The 26,457-nt window shown below is 60.2% G+C and overlaps 7 protein-coding genes across 8 annotated transcripts; 3 read left to right on the top strand and 4 right to left on the bottom strand.

Annotated features, from left to right (window-relative positions):
• Positions 1 to 22: 22 nt before the first annotated feature.
• On the top strand, positions 23 to 3,353 carry ZNF511 (zinc finger protein 511). Its single transcript, XM_066554574.1, has 6 exons — positions 23 to 158; positions 265 to 338; positions 1,177 to 1,378; positions 1,475 to 1,599; positions 1,892 to 2,077; positions 2,757 to 3,353. The coding sequence occupies exons 1-6, from the start codon at positions 96 to 98 to the stop codon at positions 2,824 to 2,826; spliced, it is 720 nt and encodes a 239-aa protein (XP_066410671.1). The 5' UTR covers positions 23 to 95; the 3' UTR covers positions 2,827 to 3,353.
• A 1,481-nt stretch (positions 3,354 to 4,834) lies between these two features.
• PRAP1 (proline rich acidic protein 1) lies at positions 4,835 to 6,032 on the top strand. Of its 2 annotated transcripts, XM_066554382.1 has the most exons (4): positions 4,835 to 4,944; positions 5,072 to 5,144; positions 5,242 to 5,300; positions 5,683 to 6,032. In XM_066554382.1, exons 2-4 carry the CDS (start codon positions 5,076 to 5,078, stop codon positions 6,020 to 6,022), a joined length of 468 nt encoding a protein of 155 aa, XP_066410479.1. In that variant the 5' UTR covers positions 4,835 to 4,944; positions 5,072 to 5,075; the 3' UTR covers positions 6,023 to 6,032. The 2 variants fall into 2 exon arrangements, with proteins under 2 accessions (XP_066410479.1, XP_066410478.1); XM_066554381.1 differs by having other exon boundaries at positions 4,852 to 5,144.
• Positions 6,033 to 6,488: 456 nt separating this feature from the next.
• Positions 6,489 to 8,767, bottom strand: ECHS1 (enoyl-CoA hydratase, short chain 1). Its single transcript, XM_066554741.1, has 8 exons — positions 8,647 to 8,767; positions 7,771 to 7,968; positions 7,572 to 7,699; positions 7,392 to 7,491; positions 7,192 to 7,296; positions 6,995 to 7,114; positions 6,839 to 6,906; positions 6,489 to 6,734 (listed from the first exon to the last, which is right to left on the bottom strand). Exons 1-8 carry the CDS (start codon positions 8,765 to 8,767, stop codon positions 6,669 to 6,671), a joined length of 906 nt encoding a protein of 301 aa, XP_066410838.1. The 3' UTR covers positions 6,489 to 6,668.
• Positions 8,768 to 9,021: 254 nt separating this feature from the next.
• On the top strand, positions 9,022 to 10,383 carry SPRN (shadow of prion protein). Its single transcript, XM_066554383.1, has 2 exons — positions 9,022 to 9,157; positions 9,686 to 10,383. The coding sequence occupies exon 2, from the start codon at positions 9,693 to 9,695 to the stop codon at positions 10,101 to 10,103; it is 411 nt and encodes a 136-aa protein (XP_066410480.1). The 5' UTR covers positions 9,022 to 9,157; positions 9,686 to 9,692; the 3' UTR covers positions 10,104 to 10,383.
• A 2-nt stretch (positions 10,384 to 10,385) lies between these two features.
• Positions 10,386 to 13,272, bottom strand: MTG1 (mitochondrial ribosome associated GTPase 1). Its single transcript, XM_066554380.1, has 11 exons — positions 13,152 to 13,272; positions 13,005 to 13,071; positions 12,779 to 12,881; positions 12,616 to 12,696; positions 12,446 to 12,502; positions 11,759 to 11,849; positions 11,618 to 11,679; positions 11,379 to 11,475; positions 11,178 to 11,259; positions 10,959 to 11,071; positions 10,386 to 10,870 (listed from the first exon to the last, which is right to left on the bottom strand). The coding sequence occupies exons 1-11, from the start codon at positions 13,264 to 13,266 to the stop codon at positions 10,773 to 10,775; spliced, it is 966 nt and encodes a 321-aa protein (XP_066410477.1). The 5' UTR covers positions 13,267 to 13,272; the 3' UTR covers positions 10,386 to 10,772.
• Positions 13,273 to 13,705: 433 nt separating this feature from the next.
• PAOX (polyamine oxidase) lies at positions 13,706 to 16,357 on the bottom strand. The gene is made up of 7 exons (XM_066554379.1): positions 16,213 to 16,357; positions 15,390 to 15,882; positions 15,108 to 15,310; positions 14,646 to 14,901; positions 14,447 to 14,559; positions 14,216 to 14,373; positions 13,706 to 13,879 (listed from the first exon to the last, which is right to left on the bottom strand). Exons 1-7 carry the CDS (start codon positions 16,355 to 16,357, stop codon positions 13,739 to 13,741), a joined length of 1,509 nt encoding a protein of 502 aa, XP_066410476.1. The 3' UTR covers positions 13,706 to 13,738.
• A 698-nt stretch (positions 16,358 to 17,055) lies between these two features.
• LOC136559313 (lipase member M-like) lies at positions 17,056 to 25,862 on the bottom strand. Its single transcript, XM_066554449.1, has 10 exons — positions 25,770 to 25,862; positions 24,794 to 24,905; positions 23,728 to 23,845; positions 23,239 to 23,437; positions 22,385 to 22,494; positions 21,926 to 22,071; positions 20,804 to 20,950; positions 19,572 to 19,643; positions 18,165 to 18,230; positions 17,056 to 18,054 (listed from the first exon to the last, which is right to left on the bottom strand). Exons 2-10 carry the CDS (start codon positions 24,896 to 24,898, stop codon positions 17,821 to 17,823), a joined length of 1,197 nt encoding a protein of 398 aa, XP_066410546.1. The 5' UTR covers positions 24,899 to 24,905; positions 25,770 to 25,862; the 3' UTR covers positions 17,056 to 17,820.
• Between the last annotated feature and the right edge of the window lie 595 nt (positions 25,863 to 26,457).

Below are 26,457 nucleotides of genomic sequence, written 5' to 3' on the forward strand. Positions count from 1 at the left end.
TGCCGCTGCCGCTGCCGCCGCGCCTCCGCCTCCTCCTCCGTGAGGGGCTCCCGCCGCTCCCTCAGGACCCCTCATCCCCGCCTGCCCCCCGCCCAATGCCGCCTTTCACCTTCACCCCCCGCCGCCTCCAGCTCGGCCCGCAGCACCCGCTGTTGGAGGTGAGGCGGGGCCGTGAGGGGGCCGCTGTTAGCGCGGAGCAGGAGGGTTCGCGCTGTGCCCTGAGCCCTGCCCGCCCGCACAGCGCCGCTCTCTGCTCCTCCCTAGGATGGGGACGTGCACAGGCACCTCTACCTGCAGGGCGTCCTCACCAGCCTCGAGGAGGTGGCCGAGAGGCCCAAGTAAGTGAGGCGGGCTCTGAGTCCGCCCGTCATGGCGTCAAGGAATGGTTTGGGTTGGAAGGATCTTTAAAGATCATCACATTCCTCACCCCTTGCCATGGGCGGGGACACCTTCTGCTCCAAGCCCTGTCCAGCCTGGCCTTGGCACTTCCAGGGATCCCTGGGCAGCCACAGCTTCTCTGGGCAGCCACAGCTGGCGCCTGGGCTGCTTCCAAGCAGGAAGGCCAAGCCTGGGGGGAGAATCTTGGTCTTGGTGTCGTATTTAAAAGCCAGGAAGTACTTTGAGTGTTGTGTGAGGTTCACCTTTGGATGCCTCTTAAAAAAGCACTGGCCTAGCAGGACTGTGCTGGATGACTGAGCTGTCATCCACAACTGCAACTTTTAGCCTAGATAGCTAATTTATCAATTAATGTCTTGTTTGTTCTTCAACAGGAGCATGATCTAGATGATCCTGGAGCCATAATGGTTAATAAGTTTCCAATGGCAAATAAGTTTCCATCTGCTGGCGCCATCATGATCTTTGTTCATTGCACCTGGCATTTAATATGAAGAATTAGTCACAAAAAAATGGCACAAGTGTTGTGGCTGCAGGTGTGAGCCTAGTGGAAGGTGTCCCTGCCCATGGCAAGGGGCTGGAGTCAGATGAGCTTTGTGGTCCAATCCAACCTAAGCCATCCTGGGATTCTCTGATAAAGTCATCTAGAGGGGATGTTTGCAGCTGAAAATAAGGCTCTAATTTAGCTTAAAGCCCTGATTTCCCTGCAGGGCTCTAATTTAACTTAAAGCCCTGATTTCCCTGCAGGGCTCTAATTTAGCTTAAATCCTGATTTCCCTGCAGGGTGTCCGAGTTCAGCTGCCACATCTCTGGGTGCAGCCAGGTGTTTGACACGCTGGAGGGCTACGAGCACCACTACAACACCCTGCACAGGAATGTCTGCTCCTTCTGCAAGCGCTCCTTTCCCTCTGGGAATCTCCTGGATATCCACATCTTGGAGTGGCACGACTCCCTCTTCCAGATAATGGCTGAGAAGCAAAACATGGTGAGCTGCCATGGCCAGCCCTTGCCTCGTGGTTGGTGTGTGGTTGTTTTTTTCCCAGTTATGTGGTTTTTTTCCTTTCTCCTCCCTGCCTTGCAGTACCAGTGTCTGGTGGAAGGCTGCACGGAGAAGTTCAGGAGCAGCAAGGACAGGAAGGATCACTTGGTGACCGTGCACCTGTATCCTGCTGACTTTCGGTTTGACAGGCCCAAGAAAGTGAAAAGGTAACTGCAGAACTTTCCTCCTGTCCTGCAAGGAAAGTGTGAGGGAACTGGGATTGTCCAGCCCTGAGGTGACCTCACTGTGGCCTGAGGGAGCTACAGGAAACATGGAGAGAGAGCCTTTACAAGGGATGGGGTGCCAGGAAAACAGGGAATGGCTTCCCATTCCCAGAGGGCAGGGAGAGAAGGGATATTGGGAAGGAATCCATCCCAGATGGACTTGTTTCCTCATGAAGTACCTTTGATTTCCCTGGCTCTGGGCTCACGTGGCAGCTCCACATTTTTATTTCTGCAGTGGCTCCAAGCACACGAGCTCTCCCGTGGAGCAGGGCACCAGCGTGCCCATGGATGTGAGTGTGGAGATGGCAGAGCAATTCCAAGGAAATCCCATGGAAACAGGGCCTGAGGAGAGCATGGAGATCTCTCAGCCTGCAGCCAGCCCCGGCCCCTCTCTGCCAGAGAAAAGGCTCTACAAATCCAGGTCAGTACTTTGGCCTCAGGGCAAAAGGGGCTGGGACCACTCCATCTTATCAGCCCTTTGCAGCCTGGCTTGGGCTGCTCCTGTGCTGAAGATAAACCAGGCAGGAATTCCAGGTGTGCTTCCAAAGCCATTTTTGAAAGGAGGAGGTGTAAGGAAGAGCAGCACGTGGGTATGCTGTGGGAGCTGTGTTTGTCTGCCCAGCTGATCTCTTCCCAAAGTATTGCAGGATGCTGCTTCTGCTCTCCTGCTCCTCATTCTCAACCACTGCAGGAATCCCACAAGTGCTTCCAAAGCCATTTTTGCAAGAAGGAGGTGTAAGGAGGAGCAGGCTGTGAGGGCTGTGTTTGTCTGCCCTGCTGATCTCCTCCCAAGGTATTGCAGGATGCTGCCTCTGCTCTCCTGCTCCTCATTCTCAGCCACTGCAGCTGCCCAGGTGTTACATTTGGTAATAAACCTTGTTGTGAAGAGGCCTCCAGGCCAGGAATGTGCAGAGTACACAGGAAATCCAACCAGTATTTCACTAATTCTTTAAATTACTTGGTGATTTACATGTCCTGCTCCTCCCATACCTTGCTCTTCCTACTCTGGGAGCTTAAAATGCCCTGCAAAGCATTAAGCATCCTAGTGAGCCTCTGAGGGCTGGATCCTCACATGGATTAAAGCCTGTCTCCCTTTCCAGGATCCCATCCACAATTTGTTTTGGACAAGGTGCCACCCGAGGATTTAAAGGACCACGGAAAAAAGTCTGAAGGTCAGTGCAGCAGCTTTGTGCAAGATGAGCAGGCATGGAACCAGTGCCACCAGGGATATTTCCAGTTCCCACTCCATGGAATAAACCAGCCAAAGCAATTAAAGCTCTGCCAGCATTTGGGCACGTGTTCCTGATGTCACACAGAACTGGCACCACCCAACTGAGTTAAGAATCCTCAAGATTTGAGGAAGAGGAACCCAGAATGTGTGGTAAGGTGTTAAGGAAACTGTCCTGCAGCTGAGGCTGCCCAGGATTGGGTGTTTTATTTTCCCTCTTGGGGGGGAAGAAATGGATTCAAGAAGTTACAAGATGACAATGTGACTGTATGGAAGCTGGAATCACTGAGAAGAGAAAATGGGGAAAAAAAACCCCATTGGGCATCAGTTCTGACTTCCTCCATCTCCTCTGCACCCTGGCACCTGCTCTGAAAGGTCTGCCTGGGCCAGGAGAAGCATTTTCACAGGGAGTTAAAATAAAGTGACTTCCAACCAGGTGAATAAATAAAAGGAATTTTTACAAAATTGCTTCATAGTGGGTACAAGTGCTGTTTTGAAGCCCAGAGCTGTGGAATGAACCTCCCTCCCTTTGCTGTAAGTGCTGCCAAAGTCAGGTTGGGATGGAGGTTGTTTTCCCTCTTGCCTTTCCCTTCCTTTGTAATCTCATCCTCCTGGAAAAATCTGGAAACACAGCCACTGGTCTTGGAGTCTTGGTGAATCCTGACACTCAAAAATTGTGCATAAAGGGAAAAAAAAGAGGTTTCTGGAACAATGTTTATCCAAGAAGCTTAGGATCTATAATTGCAATTTTTTTTTCCCTTCCCCCTCTCTGTGAGGAATAGAAGATCAAAGGGGCTTTGAAAAATCCTTGCAAATGGGAGCAGGGAATGATGTTTACGAAGATGTAGGAGATTTCCCTGTGAGTTTTAAAAAGCTTTGCTCTGTTTAAAACTCATCCAGCTTGTCCAGCCCTAATCCCTGCTCCGTGGGCTCTGGAGAGTGCTGTCTCCAGCAGGCAAACCCTGCAGCCACAGCTGCCCAGGGACATCTCTCAGCAGGGACCAAAGATCACTTCCAACACTGAAGCCCTGAAGGAGGCCTTTTCCCCACACTGGGATATCTGGGAAGGGGAAGCAGGCCTTGGGCATGTGATGGTACAAAGGTCAGGCAGCAGCCCAGCCTCCTCTTCCTCACTGTGTTCAGGTCCAGCAGTTCTGACCTGGGAATTCGTTTTTCCCAGAGTCCCCGAGAGCCTGTCCTTGCTGCTGGGAAGCAAATTGAAGCTTCTGATTGTCCCTTCTAGGCCACCAGCTTTTCCCAGAGTCCAACAAAGTATTTCCCTGCTGGCCAATGGCTGTCAAAAAATCCTCATTTCAAGGCAAAGCTTGAATTTCCCATCTCTCCAGAGAGCGTGCACTGGCAGGAGGACACAGACCTGCCTGGAGAGCCCAGGGGTGCCATCTCCCTGAGCAGCAGCACCTGGATCCACCCGGGGACAGGAGGGACAGGGGATGGGCGGCAGTGAGACCTGGAGCCACGCAGGGACAGGAGGGACGGACACGGGATGGGCGGCAGCGGGACCTGGATCCACCTGGGGACAGGAGGGACACGGGATGGGCGGCAGCGGGACCTGGATCCACCTGGGGACAGGAGGGACACGGGATGGGCGGCAGCAGCACCTGGAGCCACGCAGGGACAGGGGGACATGGGATGAGCGGCAGCGGGACCTGGAGTCACTCGGGGATAGGGGGGACACGGGATGGGCGGGCCCTGGAGTCACTCGGGGATAGGGGGGACACGGGATGGGCGGCAGCAGCACCTGGAGCCACACAGGGACAAGGGGACACGGGATGGGGCGGGACCTGGATCTGCCCGGGGCCTGGAGGGACACGGGATGGGCGGGACCTGGATCTGCCCGGGGCCTGGAGGGACACGGGATGGGCGGGACCTGGATCTGCCCGGGGCCTGGAGGGACACGGGATGGGCGGGACCTGGATCTGCCCGGGGCCTGGAGGGACACGGGATGGGCGGCAGCAGCACCTGGATCCACCCAGTGCCAGCAGGCTGCCACGGGGCGGGCAAAGTGCGAGGCAGGTGTGACAAAAGGCAGCCACGGACAGGTTGGTCTCTGCCAGCCCCGGTGGGCACGGGGGGTGCTGGGGTCAGGGAGGAGCTGTGGCCACGGGACACAGGGTGTGTCACGGCTTGTGCCACCACTCTCTGCCACCCCTGTCTTCTCCACTCGAGGACCATGGGGCTCCACAGTGTGACCATCCTGCTGGGCATGGCCCTCCTCCTGCTGGCACCCGGCAGCACCCAGGTGAGCCCTGCCTCCCCTGCCCTCCCGCTGTCCCCTCTGATGAGGGGACCCACGTGTGACCCGTGCCACCCCTCGGGACCCCCTCCTCTCCCCACAGGCTCTGAGCAGCTCCTGGTGGAAGGACCTGGCCATGCAGCAGGATTTGGCTGAGGAAAGGTAAGAGGTGCTCCCACCTGGCTTGCAAAAACTAATAAAGCAACACCCCAACATGAAAGTGTTTCAGGGGGGAATAAATTGTTGCTTTGTGCCCCCCTTGTTGCTTTGTGCCCACCTTGTTGTTTTGTGCCCCCTAAAACGAAGGGAGTCCCAGCTCCACCTCCCTTCCTCCCCGAATTATGCAAATTCCCTGAGCATCCAGCTGGTTTCTCTATTCCTTTTGTGAAACAAATATTTAAGTTTGCACCCTGAGATCCTAACTGGTGCTTCATGGGGTGTGGGCAATCTCCCCAGGGTCCCTGCACTCCACTGGGGTGGGATTCTTCTGGGACAGGAGGGTATTTGGCAACCTCTCCTTGATGATTTTGCTCCCCTCTTCCAGCATCCTGGGTGTGGGAGCACCAGAGGAGGGTGAACCAGGTATAAAGGTCTTCTCCAGCAGTGCCTGGGCTCAGAGGGGCCCACCCCAAGTCCAGGCAAGGCCAGAAAAGGATGGTGACCACCTGTACCAGCCCCAAGACGATGCCAGGGATGCCAGTGCCCGTGTGCCATTCTGGATGCCGGCCCCAGAGGTGCAGAATGGCCCAGAGGAGGATCGTGACCACCTGTACCACCCCCAGGACAATGCCAGGGAGGTCAATGCCCGTGTGCCATTCTGGATGCCAGCCCCAAAGGTGCAGAATGACCCAGAGGAGGATCTTGACTACATCCACCATGGCTGAGTGAAGATGTGCCTGGGCTGTGAAATGAAGGGTGGGAGCTGCCCCTGGGGTTTCCTGAGGAAATTTGTCCCTTCCTACTGAGCCTTAAGCCTCACCAATAAACCCATCCCTTCTCCACATCCTGGTGGGCTCCTCATTACTGACAGAAACCTGCTGGGGCCTCCAAACCTGCAGGAACTTCCTCAGGATAACCCCAAGGCACCAGGCAGGGCGAGGATGATGCCCTGAGACAGGAGACTCAGCTCATAATTCCAGCCTCAGTTCAATCCAGGTGAGGCTGAGGCAAACTCAGCACATTGGTTGTGCCCCAGAAGGTACCACAGGCTGTGGAACACCCAGAGCTATGCTCCACGAGGCTGCTCTTGCCCAGCCCATCATCAGAAAGCAGTGAGGGAGTGTGGAGGGGGCTCAGTGACCCCCAACATTTCCCAGCTAAGGCAGGAGCTCGCAGCAAGGATGCCCCATCTCCCAGCAGCACCTAGAAAACCCTTTAATAGTGCAGGCAGAGGTGGTCCCCACTGCTGCTGTCACCCCAAGCACGGCTCGCCGATGGGTCCCGGTCCCCTGTGCGGGGTAAGGCGGGGGTGGACGGGCTGCAGGAGGCCGTGGGGACCTGCACCACCCCAGGGACCTGCAGCTGCCGGGCTCAGCTGTCGGTGAACTTGGCCTTGCGCTTCTCCACGAATGCCGTCATCCCCTCCTCGCGGTCACGCTGGGACAGGCAGAGAGGTGAGGTGACAGTGAGGGGGGGCTGAGGCAACCCTGTTATCCCTCATGCCACGAGGGATGCCTGTTATCCCTCATCCCCCTACTCACGGTGGCAAAGGTGGCGTAGAAGAGGCGCTTCTCTGTCCTGTTCCCCTCTGTCAGCGTCGTTTCAAAGGCTGAAAGCAAGGGAGGAGTTGGGGAGACCCCTGTGCCTGGCCTTTTGCAGACCCCCCAGGGGGTTCCCAGTCGGCCCCCAGCCCCTACCAGCATTGACTGACTCCTTTGCCATGGCAGCCACCAGCTTGGAGTTCCTGGCGATTTTCTCAGCGCAGGCAATGGCTGCATCCAGCAGCTTCTCCACAGGGTAGACCTTGCTGACCAGACCTAGGATGGGCAGTGGGAAGTGAGGGGATGGCTCTCTGCCAGACCCCTGCAGTGCCAGGGCTGTCCCACGCTCCCACCTGCCTCCTTTGCCTCCTGTGCTGAAATCTGGTCCCCGGTGAGCACCATCTCCATTGCCAGCGACTTCCCCACTGCCCTGGTCAGCCTCTGCGTGCCGCCAGCACCTGGGGCATTGAGGGAAGGAAGAGGTTCAGAGAGGGTCACCTGGGTGTCCCCACCCCAGCCGGGATGGAAGCCCCTGGCAGGTGCTGCTGCTCACCTGGGATGGTTCCCAGCAGGATTTCGGGTTGCCCGAACTGTGCCTTCTCCCCGGCGTAGATGATGTCGCACATCATGGCCAGCTCGCAGCCGCCTCCCAACTGGCACAGAGGAGGCAGAGATGGGTCAGGGGGTGCCAGGGTGGGGACAGGGGGTGCAGGGAGGTGTGGGGGGCACTCACGGCGTAGCCATTGACGGCGGCGATGATGGGTTTGCGGACCATGGCGACCTTGTTCCAGCCGGCCAGGAAGCCACCGCTGTAGCACTCCTGGAAGGTTTTTTTCTGCATCTCCTTGATGTCTGCGCCAGCTGCAAAGGGAAGTGCAGTGGGACTCCAATCCCCTCCATAACTTTGGGGTGAGCAGAGGCCATGGTCCTACCTGCAAAGGCTTTCTGGCTGCCGGTGAGGATGATGGCTCCCACGTTCGGGTCGCTCTCCATGGCCTCCAGGGCCCGCCCCAGCTCCGCCATCAGTCCCTCGCAGAGCGCATTGAGCGCCTGCGGCCGGTTCAACTGGATCAGCCCCACGTTCTTCAGTGCCCCCGTCTTCTGTACCAGCAGGTACTGGAACGCAGCCCCTGCCCGCCACACCAGCACTGCCCCGTTACCCACCGGCTGCCGGGCACCGGGCGGACCCCCGGCCGCACCCCGCCAACCGTCACTCCATGCTATTTAAAGGCGACCTTGATGGCAGCGGTCACCGGCAGCCGGCGGGACGGGCTCGGAGGAGCTCCCAGTGCCACCCTAGCCCGCGAAGATGAAGCCCCGTGACCACCCTGTGCCAGAACAGTATGCGTGGGCACCGAGCGCTGGGACGGGGTGTACGGTCCAGCGGCCCCGGTGCCCGGTGCTGGGCCGCAGTGCCGGTGCCCTGGTATGCAGTGCCGCTGCCCATACATGGCGCAGGGCCCCGGTGCTCGGTGATGGGCTCTGGAGCGCAGCTCCGGAACCACGTGCAACTCGCTGGGCACAGGCCCGGTGCTGGGACCGTACCTTGTGCTGTGTCCCGGTGCCCGGTGCTCTGGCCCCGGTGCACAGCCCAGAGACTCGGTGCCCGGCGCTGGGACCGCACACGGAGTAGGGACGCGGTGTCCGGTGCCGTAGCCTGGTGCGCAGCCCAGGGACCACGAGCAGGTCGATGGGCACTGCCCGGGGCTACGACCGTGCCCGGTGCAGGGACCCGGTGCCCTGCGCTGAGCACGGGGCTGGGCCAAGCCCACCCCCCCGCGGTGCCCCCCCGGTGTCCCGGTGCTCACCGGCGCTGCAGCCCCGAGCGCCGCGGGGGGCGCGGAGCGGCGGCGGGAGGCGCGCTCGGGGCAGCGCAGTGGCGGCGGCGGCGGCAGCGGGCCGCAGGAGCGCTCGCAGCGCGGCGGCCATGGCGGAGCGCGGAGCGAGCCCCGCCCCTCCCGCCGCCGCCCATTGGTGCAGCCGGCCCCGCCCCGCCAGGCGCCGTTCCCATTGGCCGAGGCGGGGCGGGGGGCGGGGCCGAGCCCCCCGGGCCGTGGGAGGGGGCGCGGAGGCCGCCCCGAGCGGGGGTCCCGCCGTGCTGCCCCGCGGGGCTCGGCGGGCCGGGCCGGCGGCGTGTGCGGGGTTTAGGGGCGGGGAACAGGGAGGGAAGGGGAAAGGGTGAGGAGGGGGGATTCCCCCGCCGCCCCCCCGGCGGGGAGTGGGGTGGAGTGCGGGGGGCGCGGCGGGAGCGCGGCAGCGGGAGCGCGGCCAGGGAGGAGTGGAGAGGAGCGGAACGAGCCGGCGGCATCCCCGGGTCCGGTGAGCCCCGCAGGTGGGGAGGGAGGGCAGAGAGTGTGAGTGCGCCCTGCGGCGGGGTGTGTGCGAAGCCGGGGAAACGCGTGGGTGTGAGCGTGTGCGAGAGCATCACCCGCAGGGTTCTGTGGAGCGAGTGTGTGCGGGAGCATCACCCACAGGGTCGTGCGGGAGCATCATCCACAGGGGCGTGCGGGATCGTGCGTGTGCGGGAGCATCACCCACAGGGTCGTGCGGGAGCATCATCCACAGGGGCATGCGGGATCGTGCGTGTGCGGGAGCATCACCCACAGGGGCGTGCGGGAGCATCACCCACAGGGGCGTGCGGCAGCGTGCGTGTGCAGGAGCATCATCCGCAGGGGTGGGGGGAGCGCGTTTATGCAACGCGCGGGTTGTGCGTGTGCCGTGACACACGCGTGCGCGGCCGCAGCACACGCGCAAGCGGGACGCGGCGGTGCGCGGTCCCCGGCCCCGGCCGGGCGCGGCTGAGCGGCGGGGCTCTCCCTTCCCTCCCTCCCTCCTTCCCTGCGGCAGGTGCGGGATGCGGCGGAGCGCGGCGGCGTGCTGGGCGCTGGTGCTGCTGGCCGCCACCTTCTGCGACACGGTGGCCGGCAAGGGTGGGCGCGGCGGTGCCCGCGGGGCGGCCCGCGGCGCGGCGCGGGGGGCGGCCCGCAGCCGGCCGAGGGCGGCCGTGCCCAGGTACGGCTCTGCCGGGGCTGCCCTGCGCGTGGCGGGGGCGGCGGCGGCGGGAGCGGCGGCCGGCGTGGCGGCGGGGGCGGCCCTGCGCCGGGCCCGGCTGTCCGGAGAGCTGCAAGCGGGAGACGGCGTCGAGTACCGCGACGGCAACTGGACGGCGGCCGCCAGCGCCTGGACCTCCGCCGCGCCGGCCGGGAGCCCACCGAGCCGGGCGCTGCCCTGGCTCTGCCCGCTGGCGGCCCTCCTCCGCCGCTGATGGATTCCGGGGGACCTGACTGTGCCCGGTGCACCCAGGACGCCGCGAGGACCGGCCGCCCCCCACGGGGCTGAGCCCCACGCCCCGGGCGAGCAGCGGCTCCCGGGGACACGGCCACCCACCGCCGGCGGGGCAGGACCCCCGCGGAAGACCCTCCACCACCACCCCTCCGCACCGAGCCAAACCCCGCCGGCTCGGGCACCCCTCTGCACCGCGCCCCTGTCCGTGGCCTCGCCGTGTCCGGAGGCCGAGGAGGCGGCAATAAAATTGGGCGAAAGCAGGTGTGGCTGGATGCGGGGCGAGGGGCGGGACCCTGGGGTGGCCAGAGCTCGGCCCCTACCCACACAGGCTTTTATTTCGGGATGGAGGCTCCAGAGCAGGCCAAACGCAGCGAGAAAACAGCTCCCTGGTGAGGAAACAGCTCCCTGGCGGCTTCCAGGTGCCAGCCGGAGGCACCAGCCCTGCCCCCGGCTCTCCATGGGAGCATCACAACAGCGACACCACAGGGAATCCTGCCCCTGCGGCCTCTTGCCCAAAACCGGGAACAGCCCTGGCTGAGCCGCTTCAATCACACCCCATGGCTCCCTGCTGAGGTGTCCCCAGCTCCAAGGGGCACCAGGATGTCCCCAGTCCACACGGCTGCCGGCATTGCCTGTCCAGTGACAGGTCTCAGTCCAGTGTCAGCCTGCCCAGGCGTCCTGCTCGGAAGTCCCGCAGGAACTCGTAGGCAGCAGCTGGGTAGTTGAGCATCATCATGTTGACATTCCCTGGAGGTGGCAGTGGATACAGGCGTGTCAGTGCAGCCTGGAGCTGCCCTGGGATCCCCAAAACTCCCAAGAACCCTGGATCACCCACCTGTGCCTGTGAGCACCTTCACCTTCTGCGTGCGGCCCTGGCTGAGGGCCACGTGCTTGAGCAGGGGCTCGATGTGGTCGCAGGGCTGGCCCAGCCCGTAGCGCTGCACGTACCTGCCAGAGGACATGGCTCACACCCCCCAAAACTCCCTGGGCAGGGCATCTCCATCACCCATGGTGATCTCCATCACCCTCTTGGCACCCTTCCCTACTGGCTCACCTGAACTGCTGCTGCTTGTTCAGGGTGTACAGCAGGTAGTCAGCCATGATGTCCTCCCCCACCAGGTGGTCACGGATGGCTCCTGGAAAAGAGGGTCAAGCCCCAGCTTCCCTCAGCCCTGCCTAGCCCTGGCCAACCCTCCTTCCACCCCCTCACATGCAGGGGGTGTGAGCAGCAGTGTGACCCCAGCCTCTGGCTCACCACACAGCGCCAGCTTCATGCCCATCTCCACATCCCCCAGCCGGGGGGGCAGCACGCCGGGGGTGTCCACCAGGTACATCAGGGGCTTCTCACACACCTGGCACGGGGCAGGCAGGGCTGGTAATTAGCACCACACGGCTAACGAGCGAGGCACTGAGCTTGAGTTAAGCTCTTGCTGCAAAAGGGGCCTGAGCAACCCCTCAGTGAGCCTAGAGGTTTCCTGGATGCAGGAACAGTACCTGGATCCTGGACAGCACTGCCTTGGTGATCCCTGGCTCTCCCCCCACCGCAGTGGCTTTGCCTGGGGGTACAGACACAATCAGGGACACAGTGGCACTGTGCCCAGCTGCCCCCTGAGCCCTGGCACCGTGCAGAAATACCCTTCTTGAGGTACAGCCTCCGCAGGGAGTTGATGAGCGAGGACTTGCCCACGTTGGGCACGCCGATCACCAGGATGTTGTGCTCGGAGCTCTGCAGGCCAGGGAAACACGGGCAAGGAGCAGCTGGTTACCAACCACTCCCTGCAACAACAGGGAAATATCCCAGAGTTTGCCCTGCCAGGCTCTTCTGGCACATTTGGGAGCAGCCTTGTTCCTTGGCTGGAGAGGGAGAGCCTCCTTCTGCTCTGCACTGGGGCAGCCTCACCCCCTACACTGGGGGCAGTTTGGGGACACCACAACATAAAAGAGATGTAAAGCTGCCAGGGAGTGCCCAAAGGAGCAGAGCACACTGAGGTCAGACCTCCCTGGGGCTGCAGCTCCTCCCCAGGGCAGCTCCCATCTCTGCTCTCTAGGACAGGGACAGGACCAGGGAATGGCTGGAGCTGTGCCAGGCTGGAGATCAGGGAAAGCTGCTTCCCCCAGAGAGTGCTGGGCACTGCCCAGACTCCCCAGGGAATGGGCACAGCCCCAAGGCTGCCAGAGCTCCAGGAGTGTTTGGACACCGCCCCAGGGATGCCCAGGGTGGGATTGTTGGAGTGTCTGTGCGGGACCAGGAGCTGGACTGGATGGTCTTCGTGGGTCCCTTCTAGCCCAGGATGTTCTGTGCCCTCTGTGCATGTGCCTCACCTCGGTCCTGTGGTAGCGTGGACCATCGGCCACCAGCCTGGCAACCATGGGGACAACCTGCAGAGGGACAGGGACAGGGCTGGAAAGGGAGTAGCCAGCTGGAGCACCGAGGGCTCTTCCTGAGGCTGGGAGCTCACCAGGGAGCAGGGGCTGGGCTGCTGCCCCATTACCTTCTTGACATTGACATCCCGCTGGCAGTCAGTGAAGACTACGTGCGAGCATCCCTGCTGCCTCAGCTGCTCCAAAACCTCCTGCAGGGGACGGGAGGAGGCACTGCTGTCACCGGCCTGTGACACCGGCGCTGCCCCCGCCCGGCCCTGCCCCGGCGCTCACCGGCTGCCGCCGGGGATCAGCCAGATCCATCTTGTTCAGCACCAGGACGTGAGGGCGGATGCCCAGCGCCTCCTGCAGCGCGGGGTTACGGCCCGACAGCGGAATGTGGCTGCGCTAAGGACAGTGACCGCAAGAGCGTAGCGGGAGGGGGATGGAGAGGAGGCGGAGAGGGACAAGGGTGGTGTGGAGGGACAAGGGGCAGGGTTCTCCGGCAGCTGTGCAGGATATTCGAGCGTCGTGCACCTCCACGAGGCAGTCGGCGCGGCGCAGCGCCAGGCGCATCTGCCGCAGGCCTGCAGCGCACAGCACAGCGCGGGGTGAGCGCTCGGCGGGGAGGCTGAGGAACTCGACCCGCCGCGCTGCCGCCCCTCACCTTTGGCCATGTGCCGCGGGAACCACGAGGCCACATCGCGGCCGCCGAACTCGAAGCGCTCCCGGAACGCTCCCGGCGCCGTCCCCGCCGCCCTCAGCGCTGCCCACGCCCGCATGGCTCCGCCGCGTCACTTCCGCCGCGACCGGAAGCCGCCTCAGTGACAGCCATGGCGGAGCCGCCGCCGCCGCCGCCGCCGCCGCCGCCGCCGCCACCACCGGGGCCTCAGGGGGGTTCCGCCGCCCCTCCCGGCGGCACGGGGAGTGCCGGGGCCCGCGGGGGGCACGGCGTACCCCCTGCAGGCCCCGGAGTGCCCTCCGCGGACCCCGGCACTCCCCGTGCCGCCGTGTCTGAGCCTCAGCCCCCTCGCCCACCCGCCCCGGAGGCTCCCCCGCGGCCAGGCCCGACGCAGGACCCGCTGGACGATCCCCGCTACACCATCTCCAGCACCAACTGGTATTAAACCGACAGCGCCCCGTGGAGCCAGTCCCGCCGCACCCACCCCGCCACCGAGAGGAAGAAGCCGCCGGCGCGGAGGTTTCTCAATAAAGCAGAGCGAAGGGCAAAGCACCGCGGTTTATTTTGCCGCCTCAGGACTGAGGCGCGGGGACCGGCGCCTGGAAGAGCTGGTTGAGCCGCTCGGCCTCTCGCCACCCCGACAGCAGCGCCCCGTGGGTGGTGGAGTAGAAGGTGCGGTGCGTGGCCTCGCCGGCGAAGAGGAGCTGCAGGGGCTGCGGAGAGGCGGGGGGTGAGCGCAGGGGCCGCGGGGCTGGGCTACAACAGCCTCACCCCCCGCGCTCCGGCACCCCGCGGGGGCACGACCGCTTTACAAACCCAGAACGGGCACTTCCCCTTCCTTAGGAGGCTGGGAAGGTTGGGAGGAGCCGCCTGTTCACGACTTTTGTGGGAATGCCCCCTCCCCCGTGGAGCCCAGCGGGTGATCCGAGCACTGGGTGACCCCCGCAGAGGGTCAGCAGTGCCACCTCCCTGTGCTCCTGGCCCCACCGCCGTGTGTCTGTCTGTCTGTCTGTCTGTCCCCGCCGCACCCCCTGGGGCTGAGTCCTCACCCGGGGGTCCCGGGGGTCTTCGGGCAGGGGCTGTGCGAGCACATCGATGTCGTCCCCCGAGCTGCCCACGGCCACGTAGCTGTAGGAGCCGCGCGTGTAGGGAGCGCTGTGCCAGCGGGAGCGGAGCACGCTCCTCGGCGCGGGCAGGTCCGGATTCCCTGCGGATGGGGCTCAGGGATAGGATCGGGAGATCCCCCCGGGGCAGCGGGCAGGGCGGGCAGGGGCGGGCACCTGTCATCGTGCGCAGGACGTGGGTCATGGCGCTGAGCACCTCGGCGTCGCTCAGCGTTTCCATGTGCTCCGACTCCTTCCCCGCGATGAATCCGCACAGGACGTGCCCGTGCCTGGGGCGGGAAGGCGGGGCTGAAAGCTGCTACCCCCTCCCCGTGCCCACCAGCGGCCCGGATGCCCCAAATCCCCCGTCACCTACTGCTCTGGCGGCTGCAGCACCACGAATCCGATGAGCTTCTTGAACCAGTTGGCCTCCAGGTCAGCGTCGGGCTCCTCCAGGGGCGACTCGTCCTCCCACACCACTTCCAGGAGCTGCTGCTCGGGCTCCCAGAAAGGCTGCTCGAACTCCAGGAAGATCTTGTTGTTGGTGCCAAAGCCCAGGTTGCGAATGGCCTGTGCTTTCCGCTCGGGAAGGGGGGGCTGGAAGAATTCCTGGTGCCGTTCCTTGAGGAAACCTGCAGCCACAAGTCCGGGCAACAGGACAGTTCTCAGCTGGGCTCCTAAATGGTGTCTGAGATGCTCTGAGCTCCCCAAACCCCTTCCCAACCTCTTCCCAGTGAGAGAGGGGAGGCTGGGAAGGGGTTTAGAAAATCCCTGCCCTCCGCTCGCCCATCTGTCTGGAGGGCAAGGGCAGAGCAAGGGAAGGTGTTGGTGTCCTCACCCAGCGGGACAGTGACGATGACGTGGTCAGCGAGGAAGACATCTCCATCCTCGCACTCCACCCGCACGGGGAAAACCCTGCCGCCATCGTCGCCTTCCTCACGGAAGGAGCCTTGCCAGTGGATGGTCCTCACGGCCTTGTTGAACAGCACGGTGCCCTCGGGCAGATCCGAGAGCAGGCGCTCGGCCAAGCTGCTGTAGCCACTGTGGGAGGAGTCAAGCGCTGGAGACGGGGCGGCCCCGGATCGCTCCTCCGCGTCCCGCTGCGCAGCTTCGCGCTTACCCTGGGAAGGTGCAGTCCAGGCCGGGCAGCGACACGTACTCCCCGAAGGGCTCCAGCCCCACCAGGTCCATGCTGTGCGTCCCGCTGATGCAGCACTCCAGCTTGAGGCAGGCGGCCAGCACGGCCAGCTGCAGCCGCCGCGCATCCTCCTGGCCCCCCGCCATGGTGGGCACCGTCCGGGCGATCTCCGCCCGCACGTACTGCCCCACGCTGGGCCACGGCGGCTCCTTGGAGCCCTGGAAAGCGCGGGTGGAGGCCAGGAGGGCGTAGAAGAGGTCGCGGGCTTCGCGCACTGCCTTGGGATTCAGCACCTTGCCCGAGCTGCCGTAGGTGACGGACGGCAGCGGAGGGTGGCCGCCCGCCTCCACCTGCTGGTTCTCTTCCCGGGCGGCCTCCGGGCCCAGCAGGCCGTACCGGGAGGCCAGGCAGAACACGGGATTTCCCGGCGAGGGGCCGTGGATCCAGTGTGCCCCCATCTCCGCCAGCCCCGACGCTGCCGGGAAGGAGGGAGGGAGGGAGAGCGGGTCACGCCGAGCCGTGCCCGGCGAGGAGCGCTCGGGGCGCAGCGGGACCCCCGCTCCCCGTGACCCCGAAACGGCCCCCGCTGCCCCCCGTGAGCGGCTTCCGTTCGGTCCCCGCGTGCTCACGGGACCGGCCACCCCCGCCACGTGTCCGACCCACTCCGGACCGGCCCCACGGGCCGGGGGTCAGGTGCAGCAGCTCCCGCATCCCGGTACCGCCGCCCCCCGCCCTGGCCCGGGCCCGCCCCCCGATGCCGCCCACCCCCGGTTCCCGGAGCCTGCCCCGGCCTCGCCGCCCGTACCGAAGGGGCGGGTGCAGACGCGGCCGCCAGCGCGGGCCGCCGCCTCCAGCAGGCGGAGGGAGCCGCGGCCGCGGAGCCGCTGGGCCGCCCCCAGCCCCGCCAGCCCCGCGCCCACCGCCACCACCCGGGGCCCGCTGCCCTCCATGGCCGCCCGCGCCGGCCGGTACCGCCCTCCGCCGCCGCCGGCACCGCCCCCCGCCAACGGCACCGCCCCTGGAGCGGCCCGAGCCCCGGCAGGGAGGGAAGGAGGAAGGAAGGGATGGAGGGAGGCAGGGATTGGGTCCCGGTGCGGTGATGAACCGGCTGCCTGCACCCATGGAGGGCAGGGCTGGGAGAGGGGACCCCCCTGGAGCTGGGGTAGCCCTGGGACCACCTCCCCACCCTCCTCCTCCTCTCCCCATTCTGCTCCCGCTCATCCACCTTACGCGGTGGCGGCCAGCCTGGCGAGGTGGAGGAGCAGTGGGTGCCCATCGCCGCACGCATCCCAGCAGAGCTGCCCCAGGGCCAGTCCCAGCGCTCCTGCCCACTCGTGATTCCCAAACTTTCATGGATACAATAAAACTCTCCACTCCCAAGGCTGTCTGGTGGGGTTATTTTTGCCAGCAAGAGTTGCTGCCCCCTGCCCAGGGGTGGGGTAGGTACTGGATGTACTGGGATACTCCCAGTTGGGACCCTTGGAGAGCCTGCATTGCCACCCAGCTCTACCAGCTGGCCCTGTGTCCCTGCTGCCAGAAAATATTCACATGCAAGGAAGAGCTGAGAGTGTCAAAGCACAGGCTCCTGCAACCCCCTTTGAGTATTTATTTAGGAGGGATTTTCCTCACCTCTGGGTTTGCAGCAAGCAGCAGGGTGGGACGGACTGGGGCCATCAGCCTGGCAGCACCTTCCCGGGGGGATGGCAGCCCTGCAACCCAGCCCAGGGCATTTGGGGTCACCAGCTCCCAGGGATTAAGGATGATCATTCCCAGTGCCTTGGTGCTGAGCCCAGCAGCCATTCCTGGGGACCTCTGGCCCCTGAGCCCCTGCCCAAATAATGCAGGCAGCTGCCTGGCTTGGCCCAGATGGAGACCTTCCACTTCCTGGAGACTTGTCTTGGGGAAAAAGGATCCTCCAAATCCTGAACCCCCAGGGCTGCAATGTGGGGCCAGAGCCCCTGTTGCTGCTGCCAAGAAGGATTTGGCCTCATGCATTCCCTGGATTCCTTTGTGTGCCACAGCTGGGGCTGCTCTCAGCCTGTTCCCCCACAGGCCCAGCTGCCTCTCACCTCCTCACAGCCTGGCTGCTCTAATCCCCAGCCCACTGTGGGGTCATGGCAGGGTCCCCATGTGTCCCTGGGTCAGCACCATCATGTTGGGGCCCTTCCCAGCAGGGCTGGTGGCTCCTGCCTGCTCCGGTGTCTCGGCTCACCCTGGTGCTGCCCTCCCGGCACGGTGCCACCGGAGCTCCCAAGCAAGGAGGAGAGACCCAGCAACCAAGGGATGCGTAGAAAGCACCATCACCACAAGTGTGTCAGGCCAGCAGGAAGGAGGGGACAGCAGGCAGTGTCCCAGCCCCTCCTGGGGCTGTCTCAGCTGAGGGACAGGGGCCAGGCCACCGGGAGCTGCTGCTCTACCGGGACCCCTCCATCAGGCTCAGGATGCTGCTGTAGAGGCGCCCGGGGGCGTCCAGGCCCCAGACAAAGTCCCAGTGGTTCCAGTCGGGGATGTGGGTGTAGGTGACGAGGTGGCTGATGCGGGGCAGCAGCTGCAGCACGTCCCTCCAGTCCGCTGCCCAGTCCTGCCCTCCCGACCACACCGCCGTGGGCACCGGCATCTCCTCCGGGCGGTACAGGGGCGGGGTGTCCTGGGGGACACGGGGGGCTCTCAGGTGTCAGGGAAGCCACTCTGTCCCTGCAGCACCCTGGAGAGACCCCCAGCACCTCCAGCTGCCAGCACTGCCACGGCAGCTCCTACCTGGTGGTACCGAGCGCGGTTCTCACTGCCGTAGTCAAAGGCTTTGAATTCTCCGGATTTTATCACCTGCGGAGAGAGGGTGGATCTGCTGGGAGAGGATGGATCTATGAGAGGATGGATCTATGAGAGGGTGGATCTATGAGAGGGTGGATCTATGAGAAGGTGGATCTGCTGTAAGAGGATGGATCTATGAGAGGATGGATCTGCTGTGAGAGGATGGATCTGCTGGGAGAGGATGGATCTATGAGAGGATGGATCTGCTGTGGAAGAATGATCTGCTGGGAGAGGATGGATCCACTGTGAGAGGATGGATCTGCTGGGAGATGATGACTCTGAGAGAGGATGGATCTGCTGTGGAAGAATGATCTGCTGGGAGAGGATGGACGTGCTGTGGGAGGATGGATTTGCTGTGGACGGATGGATCTGCTGGGAGAGGATCGACCTGCTGGGAGAGGATGGATCTGCTGTGAGTGAGAGGATGGATCTGCTGTGAGTGAGAGGATGGATCTGCTGTGGGAGGATGGATCTGCTGTGGGAGGATGGATCTGCTGCTGCATGGGTCTTGTATCTCACGGCCCCCTCGAGGCACCCATCATGAGAGGGTGCTCAGAAAGAGTTTGTGGAAGTCCCTGCCCTCCATGTGCCCATCTCCAACCATGCCAGCTGGCTGGGGACAGGCAGGACAAGGAGAGGTGTTGCTGTCCTCACCCGTGGGACACTGCAGGAGGAGATGGCATTCCACCTTTTTTAACAGGGTGGCTTTTTGCCCTCTGGCTCCATGCCTGTCCCTAGCCATGGGCTGACAAGCCAAGGTGCTCCACATGACTCCTTGGCTGCCCTGGTGCTCGTCCCTCTGAAATCCTGCTCACCACCAGCTGTGTGTGCAGGTTGCTGCTGCAGCTCCTCCAACAGCCTGATTGTCCTTTTCCAGCCTCCATTACCAATAATTTGGCTCTGCAAGGAGGCACATGGGTGGGGGTCTCCAACCTGACCCCATTTCCAGCAGGGCCAGTGCTGAAGCTGCAGAGTCCATCTCCAGGGTGTCCAGGACCCCTTTGGACAGGGGGAGATGTTGTTGGGTCCCCATTTTCCTCCTCATCCAGTTCTCTCAACTTCTACTTGGGCTTCATGGTGTCCCCAAGTTCTGCTTTGGTGACTCCTGGGGGGGGTCCAACATCCATCTGTGGCCTCCCCATCCTGTCCCTTGTCCTGCCTGGCCCAGCACAGGACACACACTGCAGTGTCCCCTGGTCCCCAGAGGCACCAGGGCAGCTCATCCTGCATCCAGCACCTCTTCTCATTTCTTGCCTTTACTTTCCCAGTGTCTGGGGCCCCTGAGCTCTCGAGTCTCTCCTGGCTCTCAGTGAAGGGCCCATCCCAGGGGGGTGTGTGTGTCAGGGGTCCTACCTGGGCCCAGTGGATGATGTTTTTGACCGAGGTGCCATCTGGATAGTGGGATGTGTACACATCCAGCCGTGTCTGCAAGGAAACAAATCCCAGCTGAGGGTGCTTTCCAGCGGATGGGAGTGGACTGGCAGCTGCCAGGTGTTTCCCAGAGCAGCCACTGCTGAGTCACACTGCCTGAAAAGCTGGACCAGGTTCAGGGATATAATTTTCCTTAAAAACCAATTGCTGTGAGCCAGCACGGGGAGGAGAGTGATGGGGATGAGCTCTGTGAGACACCTTCCCTGGGCTCAGGGGCTGTGCCCAAGGCCTCAGTGACTGCCTGAGGTCACCCAGAGGCTGCTTCAGCAGGTGGGTACAGCAGGGGCTGCACGCCAGGCTGGTCACAGTGACAGGCAGCCCTAATTCAGAGGTGCTGGCAAGGGCCACCTGGCTGTAGCCATGATATTTTCTGAAAAATCCCTTTGCCAGGATTTTTCTCCTGAGGAGCTGAGAAGCCTCAGAGGAAAACAAAAACAATAATTATCTGCTGCTGTGGAATGCAACAGTTGCATCTTTGATTGGTCCATGTTGGATGCTTCTAATTAATGGCCAATCACAGTGCAGCTGTCTCAGTCTCTCTGAGAGTCATGAGTTTCCTTTTCCCTTTTCCTTTTCTCCTTTCCTTTCCTTTCCTTTCCTTTCCTTTCCTTTCCTTTCCTTTCCTTTCCTTTCCTTTCCTTTCCTTTCCTTTCCTTTCCTTTCCTTTCCTTTCCTTTCCTTTCCTTTCCTTTCCTTTCCTTTCCTTTCCTTTCCTTTCCTTTCCTTTCCTTTCCTTTCTCCTTCCCTTTCCCCTTCCCTTTCCCTTTTCCTTCTCCTTTCCAGCCTTCTGATTAAATCCTTTCTTCTATTCTGTTAGTATAAACATAACATATATACCATAAAATAATAAATCAGCCTTGTGATTTAGCGCGGAGTCAAGATTCTTGTCTCTTCCCGTGTCAGGACTGCCTGCAAACTTCCACACCTGCCCACTGACATTTACCCAGCAGAGCCTGGGGGGGCTTTCCCTGTCCCAGGGAGGAAAAGCAGGTGGCAGGGGGACACATGGAAAACCTGGGGGGGCTTTCCCTGTCCCAGGGAGGAAAAGCAGGTGGCAGGGGGACGCGTGTTGCCCACGCAGGGTCTGTTTGCTGCCAGGCTGGGCAGGGTGGGTGACACAACAGTGGCCCTTTGTCCCCACAGAGCACACCCACCATGTTGAGGTTCTTCTCGTTGTAGCCCCCCAGCAGGAAGAGGAGGTTGGCACAGGGCCTGTGCAGCAGCGTGTGCCTGCAGAGCTCGGGGAGGAAGCGCCACAGCCTCCTGATGCGCAGGGACGCGTCCGTTCTGCCCAGCAGCAGCTGCGGGAGCAAAGGGACACACTGAGGGTGTTCCCTGTCCCCCCCTCCCTGCAGCCCAGCCCCTGGGCTGCCCCACCAGCCAGGCAGTAAAGGGAATACCCAGGAATCGAGCCCCTGCCCCATGGAGATGTGCACAGCTCGCTGCAGGAGTTGGTGCTGACTGAACACACACCAGGGAAATCAATAATCACAGCTCTCCTCTTTCCCCCCACCTCCCCCAAGCACTGGATCTGTTTTTCATGGAATCAACATGGCAAAGCTGCTCTTCTTCAGGTGTTTGGTCTAGGGCCCCTACAAGTGCCCTTGTTGCAGTAAGGTAGAAAAATTATAAAAAAAATCTTTGTAAAATCAAGCCTGCTCTGGCTGGCCTGTCATTTCTTCTAAGGGAAGCAAGCACTGTGCAAGTTCCCATGTGAAGCAATCCTGGTGTGAGCCGTTCCTTAACATAACAATCTATCACTGGGTAAAAAACAACCAGCACCTGTATAAACTCTTTTCACACAGACAAAAAAATTAAAATTACCTCTTCACAAACAACTTTTCTTGCACATACACACCAGGGGTTTGAGTGACCAATGAATACAGAATAACAACTTGTTAATAACCAATAAAAGTAACTGTCAAGAAAGCTCCTGAACAATTGGAGTCACACATGAGGTCTGTAAAACTGTACAAAAAGGAGTTATGTGACTAAAGAAAAGGCTTTTCCCACCATGCAGAAAATGGAGTCCCGTGTGATTTATTCCCACGTGCCCCCAAATAAAGACCATGTGTATCCTACAGATGGGAAGAAGAAATGCATTCAACAAGGCCATCCAGGACTGTATGTGTGCCTGAATTTTGTCTGTGCTAATAAACCAGCAGGAATTAACTGTTTTCTGCTGCATCAGAGAGCCCCAGGGGCTGTGTCTGGGCTTGATCCCTTCTCTAGAAGCAGTCATTTTGGGGCAGAAGGGTGTGGAGTAAATCCCTTACCGGAATCATCTGGAGCTGGTTGTCCATGAGGAACTGCATCTTCATGAATGGACTTCTGCTGTGCTTGAGTGACACTACTGGAGCCAGGGCAAAAAACATTTTGACTTTCTGAGCCAGTTCAGGGATGGATGAAAACGCAATAAACGCTGAGAAAACAGAAAAAACAACCTCAGGCTTGCTCCATCTTTCCTCAGGTGCTTAATCTGAGGGCTCACTTGCACCCAGCTCTGTTTAGTTGATTATCTCCACTTGGAAATCTGAGATCTGTTGCCACCTTCTCCTGCTAAATGTTGGTGCAAGAGATGCCCAAAGGGAGGCAACACCTTTATTCCCCTGGCTGATCGGGCACGTCAGTGGTTTTTAAGCCCACAAGGAGGGGAGCCCTCTGCTTTCTGTTGACAAAAACACCAAAATTGACTTGTTTTGAGTCAAGGTGATGGGTGACCCTTTGGAACTCACCAATTGAGCAGCCCTGGGAGTATCCAACGTAGTGGAGCTGCTTCTGCCCCGTTTTCTGCAGCACAAAGTCGATGGCAGCCGGCAGGTCGAACATTGCCATCTCATGGAAGCTGCAAAACAGGAGGGGGATGTTGCTTGCGAGGCAGCAACTTCCCCTGAGCTGCCTTGCATTGCCCAGCTCCACATGTGGGGCTGATTTTCCAGGGGAGAATTCCTGGCATGGATCCCTCCTGCCATGGCATCATCCTGCCCTGAAAGGGCTTAGCCCTCCCACGGCCCTGCTGAGCAGTAAACAGACTGTGCAGAGCCTGGCCAGCATTCCAGTGCCATACCCAGCCAGAGCTGCTCCCACCAGGATTACAGCACCAGCTCTGCTCCCTGGGATGCTCTTTCCCCCAGGGGAATGGAGCAATGGTTCCTGCCTGTGTGCCTGTTGGTGGGAGGTGGTGAAAGGCAGACCTGCTGTGTGAGGTTTTTCTACAAGCCTCTTTATGAGCTTGGGGATTCTGCTCTGGAGAGGCAGTGACAGCTTAAAAAAAGGGCAACAACAAGGTCTAGGAGCAGGGGAGGTGGCAATGACACTCGTGGACAGCTCAGTGAGGTGCCTGGGGAGGCAGGGCTGGTGTCTCTGTGTGTCCCCACGCAGGTGGCAGTGCCCCGTGCTCTCAGCACTGCAGGGAGGAGCTGGCACCGTGTCAGCAGGCAGGTCTGCTCAGGTGCCCCATCCTCGCCAGGGGAGGCTGTGCCAGGGCTTAGCTGCTCTGACTTGCCTGCTCAGGGGCCCCCACCTCTGCCTAGAGCTTGGTGACAGGCAGAGAGCCCCTGCCAGGCTTTTGTAACACACTCCAGCCCACCTGAAATCCCAGAATTCCACCTGGTCCGCTGAAAGGTGCTGGTGTCTCCGGGAGCAGCTGGTGCCCCGGCTGTTTGCCAGCCACACATCGTAGCCAGAGTCTGCTAGGATGAAGCCAAGGCTGTTGTTGGCCAGGTTTTCCACCCAGTGGCTGCCTTCTCCAAGTATCCCATGCTGGAGAAACACCACTGGCTTGGCCCCTGGGTGCAAAGGAAACAGCACATTTCATTGAAGCACATTCTCTCTATTCACTCACCCCAAATTAAGGGCAGTAAAGCCTCTTCCTTGCACTGCCAGAGGACATGCAAAATGTGCATTTTGGCCATGTCTCCTGGTGCTGCAGCTTTGAGTGTAAATTGGAGAAATCCCACGGATTCAGTATTTTTGCTTTAACAAAGACTATTCCCCCAGCCTGTCCAGGTCCATCCACTCCCCTGCTGACATTCAGGGCTTTTATTTTTGGCTGGCTCTGAGTGAAATCGAGCTGTACCTCTGTTCTTAGGCTTTTCTCTTCCGTGAGGAATCCTGTTCAGGTGGATGTAGTAGCCATCAGCCGTCAGCACTTCATACTCCTCACTGGGGTACCCTCTGTGGCAGATGATTTGGCTCTGGGGGAAGAAAAACCCAGGTGGGAAACTTTCCACAGTGAAGGTGCTTATCTGACTTGAGGAGATAAGAACTTGACTTTTACCATCTGGCATGGTAAAATCAAAGTTGTGGGACATGTCTTTGCCCAGGCTGTCTCTGGGTCAGCTGAGGGCTTTTTGTGGCAGAGGCTGCTCTGTCCCAACCCCGCCCCAGTGACCTGCCCAGGGGAAGGGGAGATGCTCAGCCGTGGGCAAGGAGGGGAGCTGGCGGCTGCAGGGCTTTGAAACCATTGAAACCAGAAAGATTTACTGAAACCATTGAAACCAAAAGGATTTCCTGACGCCTGACCCTGCTTTACAGACATCTGGCACCGATTTCCTGCCGCCTGCCGCACGTGTCACATCAGGCTCCGGGTGATGAGCTGGGCAGATAAGGTGGTGGAGCTGAGGGATAAACCTGCCGAGCTGGGCTGACTGGAAGGGCACTGGGATAAATCCCACAGGATCCATTGCAGGGCTCCAGAGGCTCTGCCTGAGCTTTATTCATGCTGAGAACTCCACAGACTGTGGAAAATCCAGCTGTGGTCCTGCCCACAGGTTGCTTTGTTATGAGGTTGGCAGGAAAGATTAAATGCAGCAATTTTATCTTATATCCCAGCTTCAGAGCCTCTCAGGGCTCACCTGGACATGGCCCTGAGCGACTTGCTGCTGCTGAAGGAGAGGAGCCACGCACAAATTTCTACCCTCTGGGGAGATATCTGATCAAATCCAGTCTGGGATTATCCCCATCCCTAACTGCCCTGCTGTAATTGCATTAGTTCTGCTGGGAGGAGGAGCTGGTTAATGATGGTGTGGAGGCAGCGTCATATCGCAGCAGCCCAACAACACCAGCCCTCTCCAAGCCTCCCTGTCCTCCAGCTGAACGTGCCCAAGCCTTCAGACAGGGAATTCAGAGTTCTCCTGGCTTACAACGTTCATGAGAGCCTCGGGGTTCAGAGCCTTCTTCTGCTTGGTGGCGCCTTTGGAGCTCGTGGGTGCTGGGACGAGGAGCAGGACTGCCATGAGCAGCCACATCTCGTGCCTGTGTGAATGATAATAGTGACAACAACAGCAAAAAATAATGATAATGACGGTAATAATAGCAATAGGAGCAGCAGCAAGAGTCACAAGAGCAAAACCGTGGCACGGATGCTGCTGTTGTTGTTATTGTTGGTTGTTATTGTCGCTGGAATTGATGTGAATGTTTGTTTCTGCTTGGTTGGGATGTGTTAGGTTCCTCACAGATATCACAGTGATCTCCTCTGGAGATCACATATCATTTTCTGGGCTGGGAAAGTGGAGAGAATTCCCAATTTCAGTTTACTTTGCTGTCCACATAAGAATTTTTTATATTGTACAGATCTGGAACTAGGCTGGAGCCTTTTAAATATTTTTAATGGCAAGAAGAGAACCAGCTATGCAAGACAAGAACTGAACCAGTACTGGGATAATCCCACACAGGGCAGTTGTCTCACAGAGAGAATTAACCTAAAGGGGGAGTTTATGCTATGGAAGGAACATGTTTAGTGTGGCTGGGCTATGATTCTGTCTATACTTTTTGTGTTTCTCTATTCCTTAGCTTTCCTACCCAGAACCCACTGTAAACAGAAGGATCCCATGAGCTGAAACTGGCAGAACCTCATAGGAAGGCTGTTAGTTAAATCAGTGTTGCCTAAAAGAAAACAGAAACCTTTTTGATCACCTTAGCTGCTCCTGAGCTGAGCAGAGGCCTATTTTCATGCACACAATTAACATTACATATGATTCCTGACGTTTTGCCAGGCTCTCAAAAGTTAGAGCCTAACTTCAGCCCAGCAGCATGAACTGTGAATTACTCTCTGCCTCCCTCCTTCTGCTCCCACACCACGAGACTTTCCTACCCTCTAAATACTCCCAGCAAACCTACCTGTGGTGTCACCAAGCTGTGAGATAAGACCAAAAATAATAAAAAAAAGATCGAGTGATGCTTTTCCCCCGCTGGGGACAGCTCCAAAAGGACACAAATCTGAAGGACAAGGAGGGAAATTCGTTACCAGGCAGAGCCCTGGCACGTCTGGCCAGGCTGCTGGTGGCAGTGCCAGTGGCTCTGTCACCACCAGAGTTAAAAGGACCAGGCTGTGTCAGAGCCCAGCCACGCTGGCACTTGCTGTTCACGTGTCCTCCAATTAACAGATGGGTGCTGATCACTCCTGGGGCACCTCCCTTCATGGGAAGCTTCTCGTGGCTTTGATTGCGGTTTTGCAGAGGCAGCTGGGTTGGTGTGCTGAGGAATTCCAGCTATGGAGTTGCACCTTAAGCTCTTGATAGCCAGGGTGGAAAAGAAAAAAGCCAACAAGCCAAGAGAAAAACAAACAAACAAACAAACAAAAAGCCAACAGGTTTTCTTGGTAAAGGGTCATTTCCTAACTGCCAGGGTAATTTCCCGTATCCCAGGGTCATTTAGAAGAGTTCCTGGGGCAACAAAAAAGCTTGGTCTGAGCTGATGCCTTGAGAAGGCTGACCTAGAACAGAGTTAAAGAATAAAGCAGGGATTTATTAAAAGGATCTCCTCCATGGATCCACCTTGGGCAGCACAAGAGCCCAGCCAGGACTGC

This window comes from Molothrus aeneus, chromosome 8 (assembly GCF_037042795.1).
Source record: "Molothrus aeneus isolate 106 chromosome 8, BPBGC_Maene_1.0, whole genome shotgun sequence".
Classification (NCBI taxonomy): Eukaryota; Metazoa; Chordata; class Aves; order Passeriformes; family Icteridae; genus Molothrus; species Molothrus aeneus.